Source organism: Scardinius erythrophthalmus (assembly GCF_964197995.2).
Source record: "Scardinius erythrophthalmus genome assembly, chromosome: 2".
Classification (NCBI taxonomy): domain Eukaryota; kingdom Metazoa; phylum Chordata; class Actinopteri; order Cypriniformes; family Leuciscidae; genus Scardinius; species Scardinius erythrophthalmus.
Genome location: NC_138222.1, coordinates 49,959,825 through 49,978,204, shown reverse-complemented (window position 1 = coordinate 49,978,204; position 18,380 = coordinate 49,959,825). Strand labels below are relative to the sequence as shown.

General features: G+C 35.3%; 1 protein-coding gene across 1 annotated transcript; it reads left to right on the top strand.

Annotated features, from left to right (window-relative positions):
* The first annotated feature begins 205 nt into the window (after window positions 1–205).
* On the top strand, window positions 206–11,747 carry mthfs (5,10-methenyltetrahydrofolate synthetase (5-formyltetrahydrofolate cyclo-ligase)). Its single transcript, XM_081349809.1, has 3 exons — window positions 206–509; window positions 3,293–3,557; window positions 10,281–11,747. Exons 1-3 carry the CDS (start codon window positions 399–401, stop codon window positions 10,502–10,504), a joined length of 600 nt encoding a protein of 199 aa, XP_081205935.1. The 5' UTR covers window positions 206–398; the 3' UTR covers window positions 10,505–11,747.
* Window positions 11,748–18,380: the final 6,633 nt, after the last annotated feature.

Sequence of the window (18,380 nt, the reverse complement as noted above, 5' to 3'; positions counted from 1 at the left end):
TCATTGTATGCCAAAAAAGACGAAGTAAGAGAAGGGCAAGGGCAACTCAGGCTGTCAGTCCTTAAAAGTCTGGCAAAAATCATATTGTGTGTCCCACGCAATAAATTAAAGTAAATCGAGTTTGTAACAACACGAGGGTGGGTTTTCAAAAGACTTTTAAGAGCTGTAAACTGGCTCCGCCCACTCAGGATGGCTAATCCATTTTTACACTGGCTATGCCAACTCAGGACGACTAATCTATCCTGCGTGACTAGATTACACGCACATGTGTAGACTCCACTGATGTTATCACTTTCTCACGAGTTAATAATTATTTGAGCTGCTGCAATGATTACAACGATCTGTATTTTAATGTGTCGGTTTGCAGTCTGAGTGGATTTGAGCAGTGCAGATTCATTATGGCAGCTTTGCGTGCAGCAAAACAAGCTTTAAGAAGAGAAATCAAGAGTCGAGTGGCTGCAGTGAGTGATCAGGAGAAAGTCAGACAGTCTCGAGTTGTCTCACAAAAGGTAAATGTCATCGATGTGCCAGCTGAGCGACACGAGCTTTCAGGGGGCTTGTAATATACGGGACAGTAGTTAGATTGTACTTTGCACATAGGATCTCTACATATACGTAACTTTACCTAATATCCACCATAAAAATGTTATTTTGTTGCAAATATTTTAGAGCATAGTAAATATTCACAAATAGATTAACTTTTTTTTAATTATTTATAATGTTGAATATGTAATGCCTCACCTTTTTTTAACGTTATTGACAGCTTTTTTGATCCCACCAATTTCCTTTTGAGATTTTGGATATAAAATAAGCTGTATTTCTGCTTATGACTTTCTTTGCATCCTGGTCTCCTGCCTGTTCTTTTTTTTTTTACCTTTCTTGCACAATGTCCCTGTATATGGACCGTTTTAGCACGGGGGTTTTCCAACTTTGGTCCAGGGGGCCACAAGGGAGTGCTGGGGATGTTGGTGGAAATGTTTAGAGAAAAACAAAAAATAAATACGTTTAAAAATGTAAAAAAAAAAAAAGAAAAAGATTTAAGTAAATGATAAAAAATTTATTTAAATAAATAAATACAGGTAAGTTTCTTCAAGCGACTTGGAGACGTTGCCACAGTTCTTCTGGATTTATTCTGTTTCTTCATGTAATGCCAGACGGATGGTGAGATCAGATCTCTGTGTGGATCACACCGGCTGTTGTCAGACTCCTTGTGCATACAAAAATCTCACTGGATTATAATGGTTGGAAATGTAAACGTACATGGATTATGTTTGGACATGTAAACTGATATTTCCTACCGACACACTACAGCAGATGATATAAATAACTGGCCTAAAACCATTTTTTGTGTGTGTGAAAATACTAACGTGCCTAAGACTTTTGCACAGTACTGTTGCGCATATATATATACACACGCATACATGGTCAGAATTATTGGAATTCTTGGTAAATATAATCAATGAATGCTGTGAAAATAAATCTGCATTGTTTATACTTTTGATCTTTAATAAAAATTTGTTTTAAAAAAAATCACAAAAATCTAACCTTTCATTCAAGTAAAACTAATGAATGTAGGGAGAAAATCACATTATGAAATAAATGTTTTTTTCTAATACACGTTGGCAACAATTATAGGTACCCCTAGAAATTCTTATGAGTGAAGTCTCATATGAGTAAAAGTATATTTCCTCTTCATATTTACAGTTTTTACCCCACCAGGGTATCTAGAAACATGAAATTGTCGTTTCACAGGAGTATAAATATAAGGAAACACAAAAGCCAAATTCCTTTAATCATCCATCACAGTAAAACCAAAGAATACAGTTCTGATGTGCAGAAAAAGATTGTTTAGCTTCACAAAACAGAAAGTATCAGTAAGAAAATAACTAAAGCATTGAAAATTCCAAATTTCTACCATCAGGACCATAATTAAGAAGTTCCAAACAACAGGAAATGTTACGAATCTGCCAGGAAGAGGACGTGTGTCTATACTGTCTTAATGCACGGAAAGTTTGACAAGCCAAAGACTCTAGAGGGATCACAGATGGAGAATTGCAGAAAATAGTCTTGGGGTTAGACAGCATTAAAAAATATCAAACATCACCCTGTTGTTTGGGAGGGTTTCAAGAAAAATCCTCTGCTCTCATAAAAAAAAAAAAAACCAGCATATTCAGTAGTCAGACACCAGAGCTTCAAACAGGACCTGGTTCTGTGGTCAGATGAAACTGAAAAAAAAACTTTTTGGCAGCAAGCCCACCAGATTGGTTTGGTGCAAACTGGGATAAAAAGTACATTATCCATACTGATCCAGATCCATACTGCTGGATATTTAATGTTGTGGGCCTATTTCTGCCAGAAGTCCTGGACATCATGTTCAGATACATTGTATCATGGATTCTATCAAATATCAACAAACAAAAATCTAAATTTGACGGCTTCTGCTAGAAATCTCATAGAAATGGGCCGTGGTCGGATCTTCCATCAGGACAAAGATCCAAAACAAACATCAAAATCATCACAAAAATGGGTCACTGAGCACAACATGAAGCTTCTACCATGACCATCCCAGTCCCTTGAGCTGAACAGAAAACTGAAAAGGAGAGTATCAATATGGAGCTGGGAATCTGAAGGATCTGGAGAGATTCTGCATGGAGGAATGGTCTCTGATCTCTTCAGGTATTATAGGAGAAAACTCAGAGCAGTTTCCTTGGCAAAAGGTTGCAAGAAGTATTCAATAAAAGGGTCCCATTAATTGTGGCCAATGTGTATTGGAGAAAAACATTATTTCATAAAGAGATTTTCCCCGCATTTTCAATTATTTTACTTCAATGAAATAATTGTTTTTTGTGATTTTTGTTGTTGTTGTTTTTAAAAAAAAAAAAAAAAAAGGTCAAAAGGATTAACAATGAAGTTTTTTTTTTTTTTTGCACAGACTTTTCATATTTACCAAGAGTGCTAATAATTCTGACCATGACCATATTCCTCATATATGTGTTCCTCATATATGTGTCATAAAAATTCCTCATATATGTGTTAGACACACTCTCATGAACCTAATTAGATTTGCGAAAACTACTCCCTTATTGAGGCATTTTTTTAAATCTATTTTCATACAGATACATTGTAATTACATACAGTATCCTATATGGAGAAAAATACAACTAAGAAACACGGCCTGTGTTACTGTATTCATAAATAGCAGTAAAACATTTATGTCAAGCATGTTACAAAATAAATAAATGATTGTAAATATGGTTTGTGTTTATTAACTACTATCCAAACTTATGTCTAGTTGTTCAGGCATCCCAAATACCTGTCCAGCCAGCGTATCGCTGTCTTCCTGAACATGCATGATGAAGTGCGCACAGAGGACATCATCAAGGACATCTTCAAGAGGGGTAAAGTGTGCTTCATTCCCAGATACTTCACCAAGAGCAGTCATATGGACATGTTACGACTTCAAGACATGGAGGACATGAACACGCTGCCCCTCACGTCCTGGGACATCCGGCAGCCAGCAGACGATGACACCGACAGAGAGGAAGCCCTAGATACAGGTGGGTTAGACCAGAAGATTTAGACAGTAGACCTGCCCTATAGAAGCTTGTTCCTGCCGCGGAGAAAAAGGGGTTTTATCTCACACAAAAAAAAAAAAATCATTATTACGAGATATAATCTTCCAATTGTGAGAAATAAAGTTGAAATTGTGAGATATAAACTTGCAATTGTGGGTTATAAACTCTGAATTGTGAAAAAAAGTTAGATTGTGAGATATAAACTCGCAATGATGAGAAAAGTCAGAATTTTAAGATTAAAATTCGCAGTTACCTTTTTTAATTGCAAGTTTATTTATCAATTCTGAGAAAAAATTCAGAATTGCGAGCTATAAACTCGTAATTGTGATAAAAAGAACTGCGAGTTATAAAGTCAGAATTGCGAGTTATAAACTGAACAACGAAAAATAAAGTCAGAATTGCAATATATACTCACAATTGTCAGTATATGAAATCCAAATTGTGAGATATAAACTCTCAATTGCAAGAAAAAAAGCAACACTTACCTTTAATATAATTTTTTTTAATTCTGTGGCAGAAACAAGTTTTCATACTACCCTCTTAAAATATTTTTTAAAATTACGGGTAAAATAAAATGCATGTTTAAAAAACAGCCGAATGCTGTACATCTTTCCAGATATTGTGTTGTTGACTAGTTACAGTATATTCTCAACCTAATTCATCATATTTTAGTTGTAACTATCAGCTGATTTATTGCATTTAATTTAATCATTTTGTAACATGCATTGAGGTGAGGGGAAATTATCCCATCAGACTGAATTTATTTATTTAATTTACTTAAACAGCCAAAAGGCCGTTGAAGGTCCGTGTCAAATACTGAAAAAATTGGTAGATAAATGACTTTGCTTAAGCTCAATAAACACATCAAAGTTCAATAAGGCGAGGAGCTCACACACATAATACACAAACATTTTGTCATTGCATTTGGCCTCTAAATAAAGTATTGTTTGTAAGAAATCTTCTATTGTTATGTGTGCAAGCTCCTCTCCTTGTTGAACTTATTTAATTTACTTGTAATAAAATGTGCAAAAATAAATAAAAAAAAACAGCACATATTCACAAAGCTATTATAATTAATAATTATATAATATAATAATATATATTATTTTAATGTGAGGAAAGTGTTATACAGGTATGTAGTGTGGAAAAGGAAATGTATTGTACCATTAGATGGTGCTCTCACCCCACAGGTTCATTTGGCTTCATATTCACTTACAGTATAATCAGATTTTGATGTTTTGTATAATAGAACACAAGATTTTGCATCTAAACATTAACATTAGGATATTTAATTAAGTTTGATCTTTTAATATTGCATTTTGTGGTTGAGCATTTGCACTTTCCAAGATAGAAAAGGTGGGTTACTGCATTGCAGTGTTTAGGAATTGTAGGCTATATGCTGACTAGTAGTAGTTACACCAAACTGCTCGAATCATGTTTTTTAAAGTCCCTTATGAGTTTACGGCTTAGAAATAGACTAAAAGACCACAGCGGCACCTAGTTTTACTGTAATCCCAATATATTCTTTCTGAATGTGTGATTTAGTCATACATCAAGCATGAAATGCACTTAGAAACAAATTTCACTTCAATAGTTTTTGCATATTTCAGTTAATACAGAAATTGTTTCATAAATTGATGGTGAAAAGTGGGTAATACCAGAAGGGAATCAGGTGGTTAGAGATGGTGTATTTGTTTCTTTTCAATAATACGCCCCAATTAATCATGCACAATAAGGCCAGATATGTGTATTAAGAAAATACATTTTGAAATTCAAGCATTAGCAGGTTTAATGAGTGTATCATTTCTTCATTAATGTGTAATTTAGTAGGCTAATTGACACGTTGTTTATTGTCAGACTTGTGTTGTATATTATGTTATAGCGCCTGAGTCAGGAACTTACCATCATATTTAATTTATTCCCCCACATTCACTTGCTGTAAGTGAATTATGATTCATAAATCATGCTGTTTCCTGCACACAGCTAGTATTTATGGGGTTTGTGACTGAGGACTGTTTATGTTTACCAAAGACGTGCTATTTTTTTCTTATTGTCCTAATTGTTCATCTATACAACTGTACTGTTTACTTTATCTCTGTAATTTATCATCAGGCTAATTATAGCTTAAGTAAATCTTACGTTTAGCAGAAATGCTTGTTTTATAAAGCAAATAGGAAAGAAATCACCCCGTCTCACTGTGTCAGTGTGGTGGAGAATATAAACTAGGCAGAACTGAGCAGGTGTTACAGGACAGCAGAGGCAGACCAAAGCCTCTCGCTCCTGTTGAGTAAGTAATGACTCTGAGATTAAAGTCGGTGTGTTTTAGACACATATTTTATGGGCTGTTTGTGTATATGTGCATTAAAGAGAGAGAGGAGCGGATGAAAAATACTGCCATTCAGGAGAAAGCGATAGAAATGGGGGTTGATATGTGAAATGCACATGAGGAGGGTTGTAATCGCACTGAACTATCCCAGTGTGAGAGGATGGTGGGTGGTTTTGTGCATTTTGTTCCCGCAGAGTGAAACCGTGACCTTGAGCTCGGGATATCCTTTGGACTTTAATGTTACTTGCCTTTAAAGTCAACATGAAAAAAAAAAAAAAAAAAAAAAAGACCTAGGCTCGTTCACACCAAGGACGATAACAATAAAGATATATTTTTAAAAATCTTTGTAAATATAAAAGAATGGCATAGTCCACACCACAACTATAATGATAACGACACAATATCGATAACAATATTGTTGGAATCGGTTAATTCCAATCATCTGAACAAGATAGTTCAGAAAATAAAAATATTACAGATGACCGTACTATATACCAAATGCTGAAAATAATGCTGTACGAACCATCTTAAATATGGTCTGAAAGATCTACAGATAGGTTTGGATATTTGATTCTGGAAAAGTATGGAATTTTGAAAAGAAAATGGAATTCCCTGAGGTTAATATTATGATTAAATTGACATTGATTTTAATTGTTGCCAACAAAAAGAAATGAAAGAGAGCTGAGACTAGATGAAAATGTCAGGTGTGTGTGTTTGAAGGAGGGACAAGCATTAAATCTGTGTGTGTAAACTGACCAATCTTTGCACGCTTGTATTGGTAGTACATCACTGTGACACTAAGTGCTAACAAGACTGAATGGTTTGAATCCACCGAAGTGCACTTCATTGCCTATCTGTTGGTGTGTCTGATTGAGATGCTCCGAAAGCATTTAATCCCGCAATAACACTCCATACCTCACTGTCTTCCCTTAAGGTCAAACGGTGCCGCTTGTAAATCAACACGTTTTTATGAGATTCCAACAAACATTTGGACTTAATGAACTGTGCTGTCTGGTTAAAATGACTCTCACATTTCCGTTTGCAGTTGTAAAACCATCTCATAGATGCAGCTGTTAGTATCATGTATGAAATGATTCTCGCACAAATGTGGCTGTTGTGTGTATCAGTGTGTAATAGTTTATTAGAAGCGAGCTAGTTCCTGGTATTAAACACCGTTACTGCTGAATTAGGGTTAAGGGATGTTTCAAATCAAAATCGAATGATATAATACTGCTATCAATATTATATCCTTTAGGTTTGAGTGTATAATTTTATATATGAATAGTTTGTCATTTATTTAGGTAGTATTATGATTTAAAATAGTATTATTGTTGTAAGTTACCATTTGTGGATTACTTATATAATGTTATTTAATTTTTGTAATGCACCACAGTTCAAAATGTTGTCATGTTAATGTCATTTTGAACATTAAAAAAATAAATAAATAAAATAATAATAATAATAATAATATGCTCACCAAGGCTGCATTTATTTGATAATATTTTACAATATTACAAAAATACTTTTTTTTTTATTACAAATGATTTTTTTTGTTTGAATAATTAAAATGTAATTTATTACATTTTGTTATTTATTGCTGCTTAATATTTTTGTGGAAATCGTGATATACTACCATTCAAAAGTAAGTGTTAAGTAGATTAAAAAAAGAACAAATCAATACTTTTAAATCAAGTTTGCTTTAAATTGACTGTAAATGCATGATACAAAAGGAATTCAATTTCAAATAAATGCTGTTCATTGAACCTTATTCATCAAATGATCAAAAATGCATCACAGTTTCAACAAAAAATATTAAGCAGGACAAACGTTTTCAATATTGATAATAAGAAGCATTATTCATTTTACTGTTCACAGTTTTTACTGTATTTTTGATCAAATATATCCAGCCTTGGTGAGTCTGAGATCTTAATTATTCCAATTATTTAGTCCAACTGAAATCAAAATTGACCCTATTTACTTTGTTAGCGCATATTACTTATCTTGTGGTGAAAAATTAATCCGTGCAAGTTAATACACAAAAAAAAAATGTTTGCCGTCGTAATCTTTAATCAAAGTCTGAAAAGTTACTTGCGGCCTGGAATGGCGTTCCTTCTCTGATGACGTAGGTTTGACGGCTTGGGATGGGAAACGCTTAACCACTCCCCTCAAACCGTTAGTCTGTTATGAGCAGAGATGGAGAGGAGGAGCGCTAGAGTAAAACCCTGCCCTCTGTTCAATATTCCGTTTCACTGGGAAATACGTCACAACACTGGAGAAAAGTCGTTTGCAACTTCCAGTTCACGCGGACTTTAAACTTTTGATCGGTACGTGTATATAATTATATAGTAATGTGTTTATATAGTTTATAAAAAAAATGCATTTAAATGTTCTAATTATATATATATATATATATATATAGTACTGATATAATATTATTTAAGTATTTACAACAAAAAGAGCAGCAGAATATTCTCAATTTATCTCTTTTCTCATTTTAGCAGCACAATATGACTAAAGGTTTATCATTGGAAAAAAAATGAAAGCAATCATAAAAGCGTGCTCTTCATCTAATCTAATGCTGTGGAATCCCCATCGGCAAACTCCTGTTTCTCTTCAGATCCTTTCTATTTCACCTTTTACACCAGAGGATCGTGAACTGGGATTGGCAGATAAATAGATGAGATGAAGAGATAAAAAGACAGAACAATTTTTGAAATCCTGCAAAGAACTGATGCACTTTCAGATTTAAACCTTGAGCAATTTGATGACAAAACGGGGATTGATTTGGAGGTATTGGGCAGTCCCATAGGTGTTGCTCTGAGATGAAGCCTGCAGGCCTGAGAAACATGTTTTGCAGACCTGATATAAGAATATGATCTGTGATGGCTTGTACATTAAATACCTTGTCTTGTTTATATTGGAGATGGTCTAATTGGTTCAGGCTCATTAATAACACTTTTATTTAAAGCGACTGTTTGCGATTTGTCAGCACAATCGTATCAAGCTGAATAATGTGTATGTAATAATTCTGCGTAGATACATTATTGATGAATGTTGAAGACAGGCTTATTAGAACAGAGCCGAGAGTGAAATATGGAATGAGGTGCAGGAACAGGCTGCAATTGTGAGATCATTGATATTAATATTTAATGGTTTTGCTTGTGTTTGAAATTCAGACTCGTAACATATTTCATGTAAACCATAAATCAGACTGTCTGGCCACTGTCATTTGTTTTATCTTCAAAATTGGCAAATTTGTAAGGCCTTTATATCCATTGGGCCTTATTCATGAATGTAGACAGAACGTAAATCCTTTAGTACTTAAATCAAGAACAATTTACATACAGATGCATTTACAAAAATGCAGAAAATCATTGATTATTCATGAATGAGGCCCATTGTGCTCATTAGAATTGTTGAGTTCTTGTGGCTACAGCAGCAGAACACAAATCTGTTTATATTGAACTGAATGTAACATTTATGTTACATTTATGCAACACCTCTGCACATATGGGTTTACAAACAGTTAATGCAGGAATTCGCTCTGCCCGTGTTTTAGGAGGCTGGTTGTGTGAATTTAATATGTAATGTTTGTTTGCTTCTCTACACAAGCAGAAAGTAAATTCATCTGTACATAAATTGGTGAATGCAGTTCAGAGACAGTTTACATACTAATGGATGCATGAATGATATGCATAGAAACTGGTTCCACTTGCGTTTCATTTGCAACAAATGGATTTACAAACAGTTTACCTGTACATTTGTTCTACTCATGGTTCTTGTGGCCCAAATTGTGAAATTAAACTGTTTAGTGTTTTTGGCTACATGATCAGTGGGAGTGATTTTAAAATTATTGTTGAAAAGTAGAATGTTTTTTGGCTATGCATAGACTGCAAAACAAGCTACTTTCTTCCTCGAGAGGATCAAATCAAGAGGTCAGAATAACTGTCCTGTAAAAGTTTATACATATTTTGCAGTTTCTTTATTGCTACATTTTTGTATAATACGATAATTATCCACTAATTAGATGTCATTGCATCTGCAACTATCAAGTAGCTAAGTCAGAAATAGACATGCATTGGTTATTATATCCGTCAATTAGGAAACATGCGTGATGCAAACAAATAACAGAAAAGAATGTGGATGAAAATAAGTTATTCTATAAAACACATGTATCTTTCAAACACCTGTCTGTAAGCACATAGATGTTAGTCTGTACTGTTGGCTGAATGTTTGGCTTCCCTGCATGTTTTTGGTTCTTAAGAACTTAGAATTTACTGTATTGTGCTGTAATGTTGTAATTTGAGCTCCAAAAACAAATCTGCATAATCCACATAATCTTATTTAATTACTGTCTTTCCTTTCTAATTTTGTTACAGGAGGACTCGATCTTATCCTCATGCCTGGTTTGGGATTTGATAAGAACGGGAATCGGCTTGGCAGAGGAAAGGGTTTCTATGACACATATCTGGAGCGCTGTAGGACGCACCCTAAGGGAAAGCCGTACACCATTGCCTTGGCTTTCAAAGAGCAGCTGTGTGTTGAAGTCCCAGTGGGAGAACATGATATTCTTATTGATGAAGTCCTCTATGAAGACGAGTAATGAACTGGACCAGTCTGACCATGATTTCAGTGCTGTTGCTTTGAATTCAAAGGATTCCTAACAATATGGATCCTGTTGCTAAATGAAATGCATTAAATCTCTTTGAATGCAGTCCATTCAAATCATATGTTTGCATGCAGACTCTTTTCAGAAAAGCTTTGAAGTATCTTTATCAATAGAAGATTTACCAAACTCTGACGTTCTTAAAAATAGTGGTTCTTTATTGACATTGATGGTTCCATGAAGAACCTTTTCAATTCCAATATAGGTTCTTTATAGAGAAAAAAGGTGCTTTAATTTTATTAAAAAAAGAGCTTCTTTAAAGGTTCTTGGGGAACCAAAAATGGTTCTTCTATGGTGTCACTACAAAAACACTTGTTCAAAAGCTTTTTAAGAGTATACCAAAAGGCTAAATATGCAGTCTGTCCTGACATTAACTCTTTCCCCACCATTGATGACATTTTTTGTCATTTATGAGACAATGCTTCCCTGCCGTTGACAGAATTTTCCGGTTTGTTTTCTTTGTTTTAGAGTAGAGTACGCTGTCATGCATCATCTGAAAGAGTACCAAAACAAAACACAAGCAAAAAGGAGCATACACACACTTGAACATATGTCACTAAAATGCATGAAACCATCTTTGTAAAAAAGTTATTTGAAGAGTAATTAGATTTGGCTTGTGTCCCGTTCGATTACATGGAGAGGGTATGGTTTATGACTTATACTGCAGCCAACCACCAGGGGGCGATCAAAATGTTTTGGCTTCACTTTTCATGATGTGTGTGGCACACTTTGTTACAGCATGTTTAAAAATCATCAGGACAGTTTTTTATTTTTAAATTCGGCATGAAACAGAAGCTGCGATATTTTTTTCATATATTTTTCATATTCCATATTGTGAATATATCAGGGTGAAACAGCTTCTCAAACAAGAAAAGATGGAGGGCGGGACTTCTGGAATTGATTGGATGGTTGTGGTTTGCTATTGGTGGATCTCATGTGAGTGACAGGTCTCGCCCTCAGACCAGTAAATGAGTTAGAGAAGGAGAGGGAGAAGTTGTTTTGATATAGGCTGGATTATGAGACATGATTTTTTTCAATTAAAAAATGATGTGTCCGGATAAATTATTCATAAAAAATACTGCAATATTCCATTAAAAAAAATAATTGTCCATTTTGACTTTAATCTTGCAGCTCTAAATAAATTTCAGAATTTTGACGATATAAACAGTTATCAGTAATAAGTTCAATTTCTGTCCGTTCCTTACACAAAGTTATTACATCTTCTATGGTACATGTATGGTGTATTTATTGTCCTTTTTGGTGTCTTGAAATCTGTGTTCCACAGAAAAACTACAGCATGAGGTATGGGATGAGGGTGAGTAAATAATGACAGAAGTTGCCATTTGGGTGAACATTTGCTTTAAAATAATCTTCTGTGCCTGATCCATTCTTGATTTCATTTGTATCATGTTCCTGAAATGGTTTAGCCCAGGGGTGTCCAAACTTGGTCCTGCAGAATTTATCTCCAACTTGCCTCAACACACGTACCTGAGAGTTTATAGCAGGGGTGCCCAATCCTGCTCCTGCTGATCGACTGTCCTGCACAGTTCATCTCCAACCCTAATCAAACACACCTGAAGCAACCAATTATGGTCTTCAGGATCACTTGAAAATTAAAGGCAGGTGTGTTTGATTAGGGTTGGAGATGAACTGTGCAGGACAGTCGATGGGCAGGAGTAGGATTGGGCACCCCTGGTTTATAGCTTAAGACCTTGATTAGCTGGTTCAAGTGTGTTTAATTTGGGTTGGAGCCAAACTCTGCAGGACAGTGGCCTTCCAGGACTGAGTTTGGACACTCCTGTTTTACCTGTATATTTCCCAGTCTTTTATATGGGATCTGCTCATCATGGAGGACTAATCAATCTTGCTTCATTAACTCACGTGACCAAACTTCAAATAGAATATCCATAATATCCTCCAATTTAAACCGCTTGAACACTATTATTGATCAGTGATATACTGGCCAAAATATAGCTGATTTTGGCTAAAAGAAGTACTCTAATTTGCATTTGAATAAAATTTGTTAGAAACAGATTTTGACATCGTAAGCTGCAGAAGCGTTGAGACTTGCCCTGGTGCTCTTTATTGACAAACAGCATGTGAATTAAGACGGGCATAATGAGCAGTCTTTCATATGGTCTGTCAGTGACTCTCTATAGTCCCTGTGACACTTTCTCCTGCTCTCCCTCCCTTTTATTCTCCATATATGTCTCTGCTTTGTTGATTATTATATGGGAATTAGAAATTACACACTGGCTGTTGAAATTCAGCTTTGCCATCACAGGAATACATTTATATTATAATAGTAGAAAACAGTAATCTTAAAATTATTATAATATTTCACAGCATTACTGGTTTTACTGTATTTTTCTTTACTTTTAAAAGAATAGTTCCCCCAAAATAAATTCAGTCATTCCAAACTGGCATGATATTTTGATTCCCATGTAACACAAAATGATTTTTTTTCTATATAATATAGTCATGTTGACACTTTGGTAAAACTTTACAACTAAAATTGTACTAACAGTAAGCAGTATATTCTAACTGTTGTTAATGTTAGTTAATAATAATAATAAATCATATTAGTTCACAATGCATTAACTAATGTTAACAGATACAAGTTTTGATCTTAAAATGTATTATTGACATTAACATTAACTAAGATTAATAAATGCCATATTTATGTTAACTTAAGGTTAACTAATATTAACAATTGAACCCTTAATGAAAATGTTACCGACATTTTATGGCACTTTTATGGGTTTTTTTGTGTGATGATTTTTCAAAATATCTTTCTGTTTTATGGAAATAAACATGAAAGCAAGCGAGTAAATAATGAGAGATTTTCATTTCGGAGAACTGTTTCTTATAAGTTCAGCCGAATACAATTTTGGCTTGTGGTATTTCAGTCATTAGAAATGAATCCGCCACTATACATACATTTTGATAGTGCTTCTATAAAATATATTCAGAATACTCATGCCTCTAAGCTCTGAGATGGAGAAGAAGGTGGAAAGCAAACACTCCCACACCTGAACTGAGGGAAAATGAGAGGTTATAATTGCTATGAGAACGTAAGATTAGTCCTTCTGTGTGTAATCAGTACACTGCAATCAGATGCAGCAGTAAAGAACAAAAACAAGATGTACACAGTTGCGCAGAGCAGGTCACAACGACTAAAGGAACAAGTATTATTGTGCCTTAGTTCGTCCTTTTCAGATGATGAAAGAGGTAGAAATTGGAGAAAATCATGGAGTGCACTTACACAAATGACTCATTCTGTTCTCAGTGAATTCATAAACCAGTGTTCAGTAAGTGCAGACTGATGCTGCTTCATTTAGAACATTATTATTAAATCATACATTAATTGTTTTGTATTTCAAAAACAAACTAAAATTTCTGTGCTTCTTTGTCCATTGGGTGCTGCTGTGACTTGCGGGTATCTAACAAAACCATGGGCCGTGTTCATTTATATTTATATATATATATATATATATATATATATATATATATATATATATATATATATATATATATATATATATTTTTTTTTTTTTTTTTTTTTTTAAGATGTCACTAATGATGCAACAAATAGGCTAGATTAAAAGTGACTTGAAATGCATTTATAATGTAAAAAAAAAAAAAAAAAAATCTACTTAAAAAAAATGCTGACAAAAATGTAGGCTATCTCGGTTTCCAGAAAAATAAGAAGCATAACTGTTTTCAACATTGATAATAATAAGAAAAAAAATTCTGGATCCAAATGCAACAGTAATTAAACAAAACAAAAGAGAGCTATCTAAACAAGAGTAAACTAAACAGTGTTTTAGAGCAAAATCAACACCAGAAAATGAGCAACCTCAATTGAGAGCAATACAGAGTGAACTCAATGAACAAAACAAGGATCAGGTGTGTGAAATAAATGAAACAATGAGTAACCATGACAACCAATGTAAACTTACTTTGTAACAAAGACAACCAATGAAACGGGAAATAATGGGCGACACCATTTATAGGTGCGTTCCTTCCAAATGAAAGTGAACAACTTTTCTTGAGTCCCTTTAAGAAGGGCCATGTCACAAGACCGTTAGCGAAGGGAACATGCAATCAGTGTTAATTTTGTTAACGAAAACTATGACGAAAAATGTTCGTTGACAACCTTTTTCCCCTGACTAAGACAAGACAATGAAAGACGACACAGGGATCGACAATAAGGACTGCCCGATGAACGACGCTCGGGACAGTTGAGGGAACCATCACTTGCCCGATCGAGCCAGTGCTGTAGGGGTGTAGCCTACAATATATATCGTCTCTATATTATCTAATTGTTGATTTAAACAATCTGACGTTATCGAGTATGTCGCTCACATTACAAAAACCAAACAAAAACGCGACCATTGAGTAGCCTACATACCCTAAGATGTAGTCTGCACATTTAGAGCACATGCTTTTACTGCGTGATTTAGTCTATTAAAATGCAATTAGAATGCCTCCAGATTCAAGATAAGGGGCAAAAATGTCCCTGTATGTCTTAAAGGCCTACCTGCAGTCACCTGAGCTAAACAGTTCACATCACCTGCAAAACTCATTCCAAGCAACACAACTCTTAACACATGGCTCAAAACAGGCTCAGTGCAGCCAAACACTATGCACAACCCTCACTGAGATAACACACACTGTCACTCAGAACACACTGAGAGTAAAAACACTAGCATCAAACACCAATACAGAAAATACAAACTTTTCATCTTTACAGTTTGAACAATTTCAGTGACTTCATACAAAGTAATATTTTCTTCAAAGAAAAGAGTGACATTCTTTCACATGATTTATTTAAATTTTTAGAACATAACAATTCTTTAAGGTAAACGAAAATTAGTTTGCTTCAATAGTCTGTGGTAATTTACGGAATTACAGTAATGAGAAAAAAAAAGGTAGAAACTAAAAGGGGCTAATCCTGCCTCTCTCTAGCATCAGGCCACAAGTTTATCAACATCAGTTCCCATCATAACCCGTCTTCCTTGTTCCATTTCCAAAATTAGTCTTTCTGAGCTCTATCTATCTATCTATATATATATATATATGTGTGTGTGTGTGTGTGTGTGTGTGTGTGTGTGTGTGTGTGTGTGTGTGTGTGTGTGTGTGTGTTCACTAACAAGTCTAAAACAAGACACCTGCTTAGCCTTTCAGCTGAAATTGCAATCAGCAGTGTTTGAAAGGCACAAGGCTGAAATCTATTCTGTTTTTGAATTTGTGGTTCACAGTTTTGACAGCAGTGTGTTAGCATTTGAACAAAGTGCTGTAAATCCACAGTGTTGTGCAAAAACGAACTAGAGTTTGGTCCACATGAACTGCTGCTGTGCAGACTGTAGTCGGAGTTTTGCACATGTGACTCCAGTTGTGCCCACTGTCGTTTAGCAATCGAAAAAAACTGTAAGACAGTATGATTCCTTAACGAACGAATCTGCCATTTGAATGAATCAGTTGAATTTCAATGACTCACTTATTAACAGTGACTTGCTGCCACCTCCTGGCAGGTTTAATTTCACATTTTCATTTTTTTTAATTTTCAAAATTTCAAAACATTATTTATGCATCTTTAACTGCTCTTCACTGATTAACTTAATATAAAGTTCTTATTAATAAAAGTTGATCTAGTTATACATTAGATTATTACCTGAAAATCTCCTTTTTAAACCTACATGGAAAACCTGAAAAGCACCGTTTATTTAAAGCTGCAGTCCGTAGCTTTTTTGGGTTAAAATGATCCAAAATACATTTTTGAGCAAGTAAATAACCAGCCAGTGTTCAAAACTATCCACTTGCCTTAGCTCGATTCAAAACGGTAAGCTTGTAATAATGTTTTTAATTCTAGTGGTACTGGTGAATTTCCGCGGGAAATTCGAGCATGTCTTTGCGTCATTACGTCACATCTGTACGCATAAAGAAGGTGTCTCGGCTAATAGGCTATGTTGTGTGTGAGGATGTTGGAAGTGGAGATTTATAGCCTTTTCTTGCAGCACTTGATATAATTAAACTTATCAATTTGATGGCGGATCCAGAAAGGTTCAAACGACAATCACCAGTGACAACTGGAGATTCACCCGTTGTAAAACGCAAAAGACTTCGGAGAAAAAAAAGAGACTGCAACCGGCCCATGCGAAAACAAGGACAAATATCGGGAGGGCATTACATGTAGACACGCAATGCTGATGTTGTTAACATTAACAATTTGAGAACAAAGTATAATTTGCATGGTTTGTCGTGATAAGATAAGAGATCGTTAGATTTAATCGCCGCAATTTACTGCAATGCTTTTTTCCCCTTAGTTGGTCAGAACAAACGTGGATGTTACTTACTTGTTCAGACGACATTTTCCGGTGAAAATTCTTATGCTGGTCATACTTCCAAAAAGTAGAATCTGTGATTGCGAATGCCAGTATCCACACCAGCGCGGTGACTGACAGCATTTCTGTGCGGTGACTGACAGAATGTGACTGACACATTCTCCTCAAAACATTGGATTCATCCGCGCTGTGCCGTGCCGAGGCACAATGCACGTAAAGTTGATAATTCCGCGAATAACTGCAATTGCAGGTTTCGAACAGAGATGGCGACAAAGAGGAAAAACTGCAGACTACAACTTACTGTTTGTATCAAGCGTGCCGCACAAGCCCTGAAAAGTGAAGCCAAAACGTCTCGATCGCCCATCGGTGACTGGTGCTAGTATAGGTCATAAGCCCCGCCTCCCCGTGTTATTCAACGGGACGTGAAACCAACTAAACAATTAAATTACACTTCAAATATCTTTTTTTCCAAAGGTGGTTTCTTTCATTTACTGTCGTTTTTATCACGCTGATGTAAGTTCAAGTGTCTGTTTCAAAAATAAGTTGGTTTTTAGTTAGTTACGTGATGCGGTGGTGTAATGTCATGATGGACAGCTGTGATTGACAGGTTCTCTGAGCGAAGTAGTCACTGAAGCACCAACGGACATTTTTTTCGGGATCTTCGGAGGACTGAGGAGATTGTATTTACTTTATTTTAACAAGCCTCTTGTCGTACTGCAATCAATTTATAAAAAAGTGTGTAGAATGCACTTTCTCTCTGTGCATTCTGCAAGAGTGAGGGCGGAGCGTTAATTTTGCGGCTTTACTTCCTGCTTACTACTGCGCAGGTCTGGTCCCGAGATCGATACTGCGCAGACTCAAGTTCCAATATGTCAGCGCCATATCGGGACACTGGCGGCTTCAGTTCTCATCAATGGAAGACATATGCTGAGTCCCAATTCGCATACTATCCGTCCTAAATAGTATGCGAAACTAGAATTAGTACGTCCCAAATCATAGCATGTTGAAATAAGTATTCCAAAGATACCCGGATGGTTTACTATTTCCGGTTAGAATTCGAAGTGCAGATCAATGCACACTCTAACGGCTAATATTGCCCACAACCCATTGCGTTCGGGAGGGAGGAGCTTTGCGGTGATGGTGGTGATGTAAACCTGGCAGTCGGATGCAGCAACGGAGATGCGCCCTCAGTTTTTAAGTGTAAGAATTCAAATGTTTAACCCTAATTAAAGTTATATTTTATTGTCTCGTAATATTAATGGGTTTATGTTGTGCCAAAAAAGTACCGTGTTTATCTTGTAGGGTCCGATGAAGATACCGAGCGCCTCATTGCAGTCTACAAAACAATAAATAAAAAGGCTCTAGTAGTGTCATGCAAGTGTCTTTTTTTATGTATTTCTTTTGATGTTTCTGTCTGACTTATTTGTAGTAATACTGTGGCTGTACATATGTTAACTTTATCAGTC

Bases quoted from the DNA above. Each gene is read 5' to 3' on its own strand.
- mthfs (XM_081349809.1), top strand. From the start codon at position 399: ATGGCAGCTTTGCGTGCAGCAAAACAAGCTTTAAGAAGAGAAATCAAG. The intron at 510-3,292 runs GTAAATGTCATC...ACTTATGTCTAG, and splicing joins CTCGAGTTGTCTCACAAAAG to TTGTTCAGGCATCCCAAATA. The intron at 3,558-10,280 runs GTGGGTTAGACC...ATTTTGTTACAG, and splicing joins AGAGGAAGCCCTAGATACAG to GAGGACTCGATCTTATCCTC.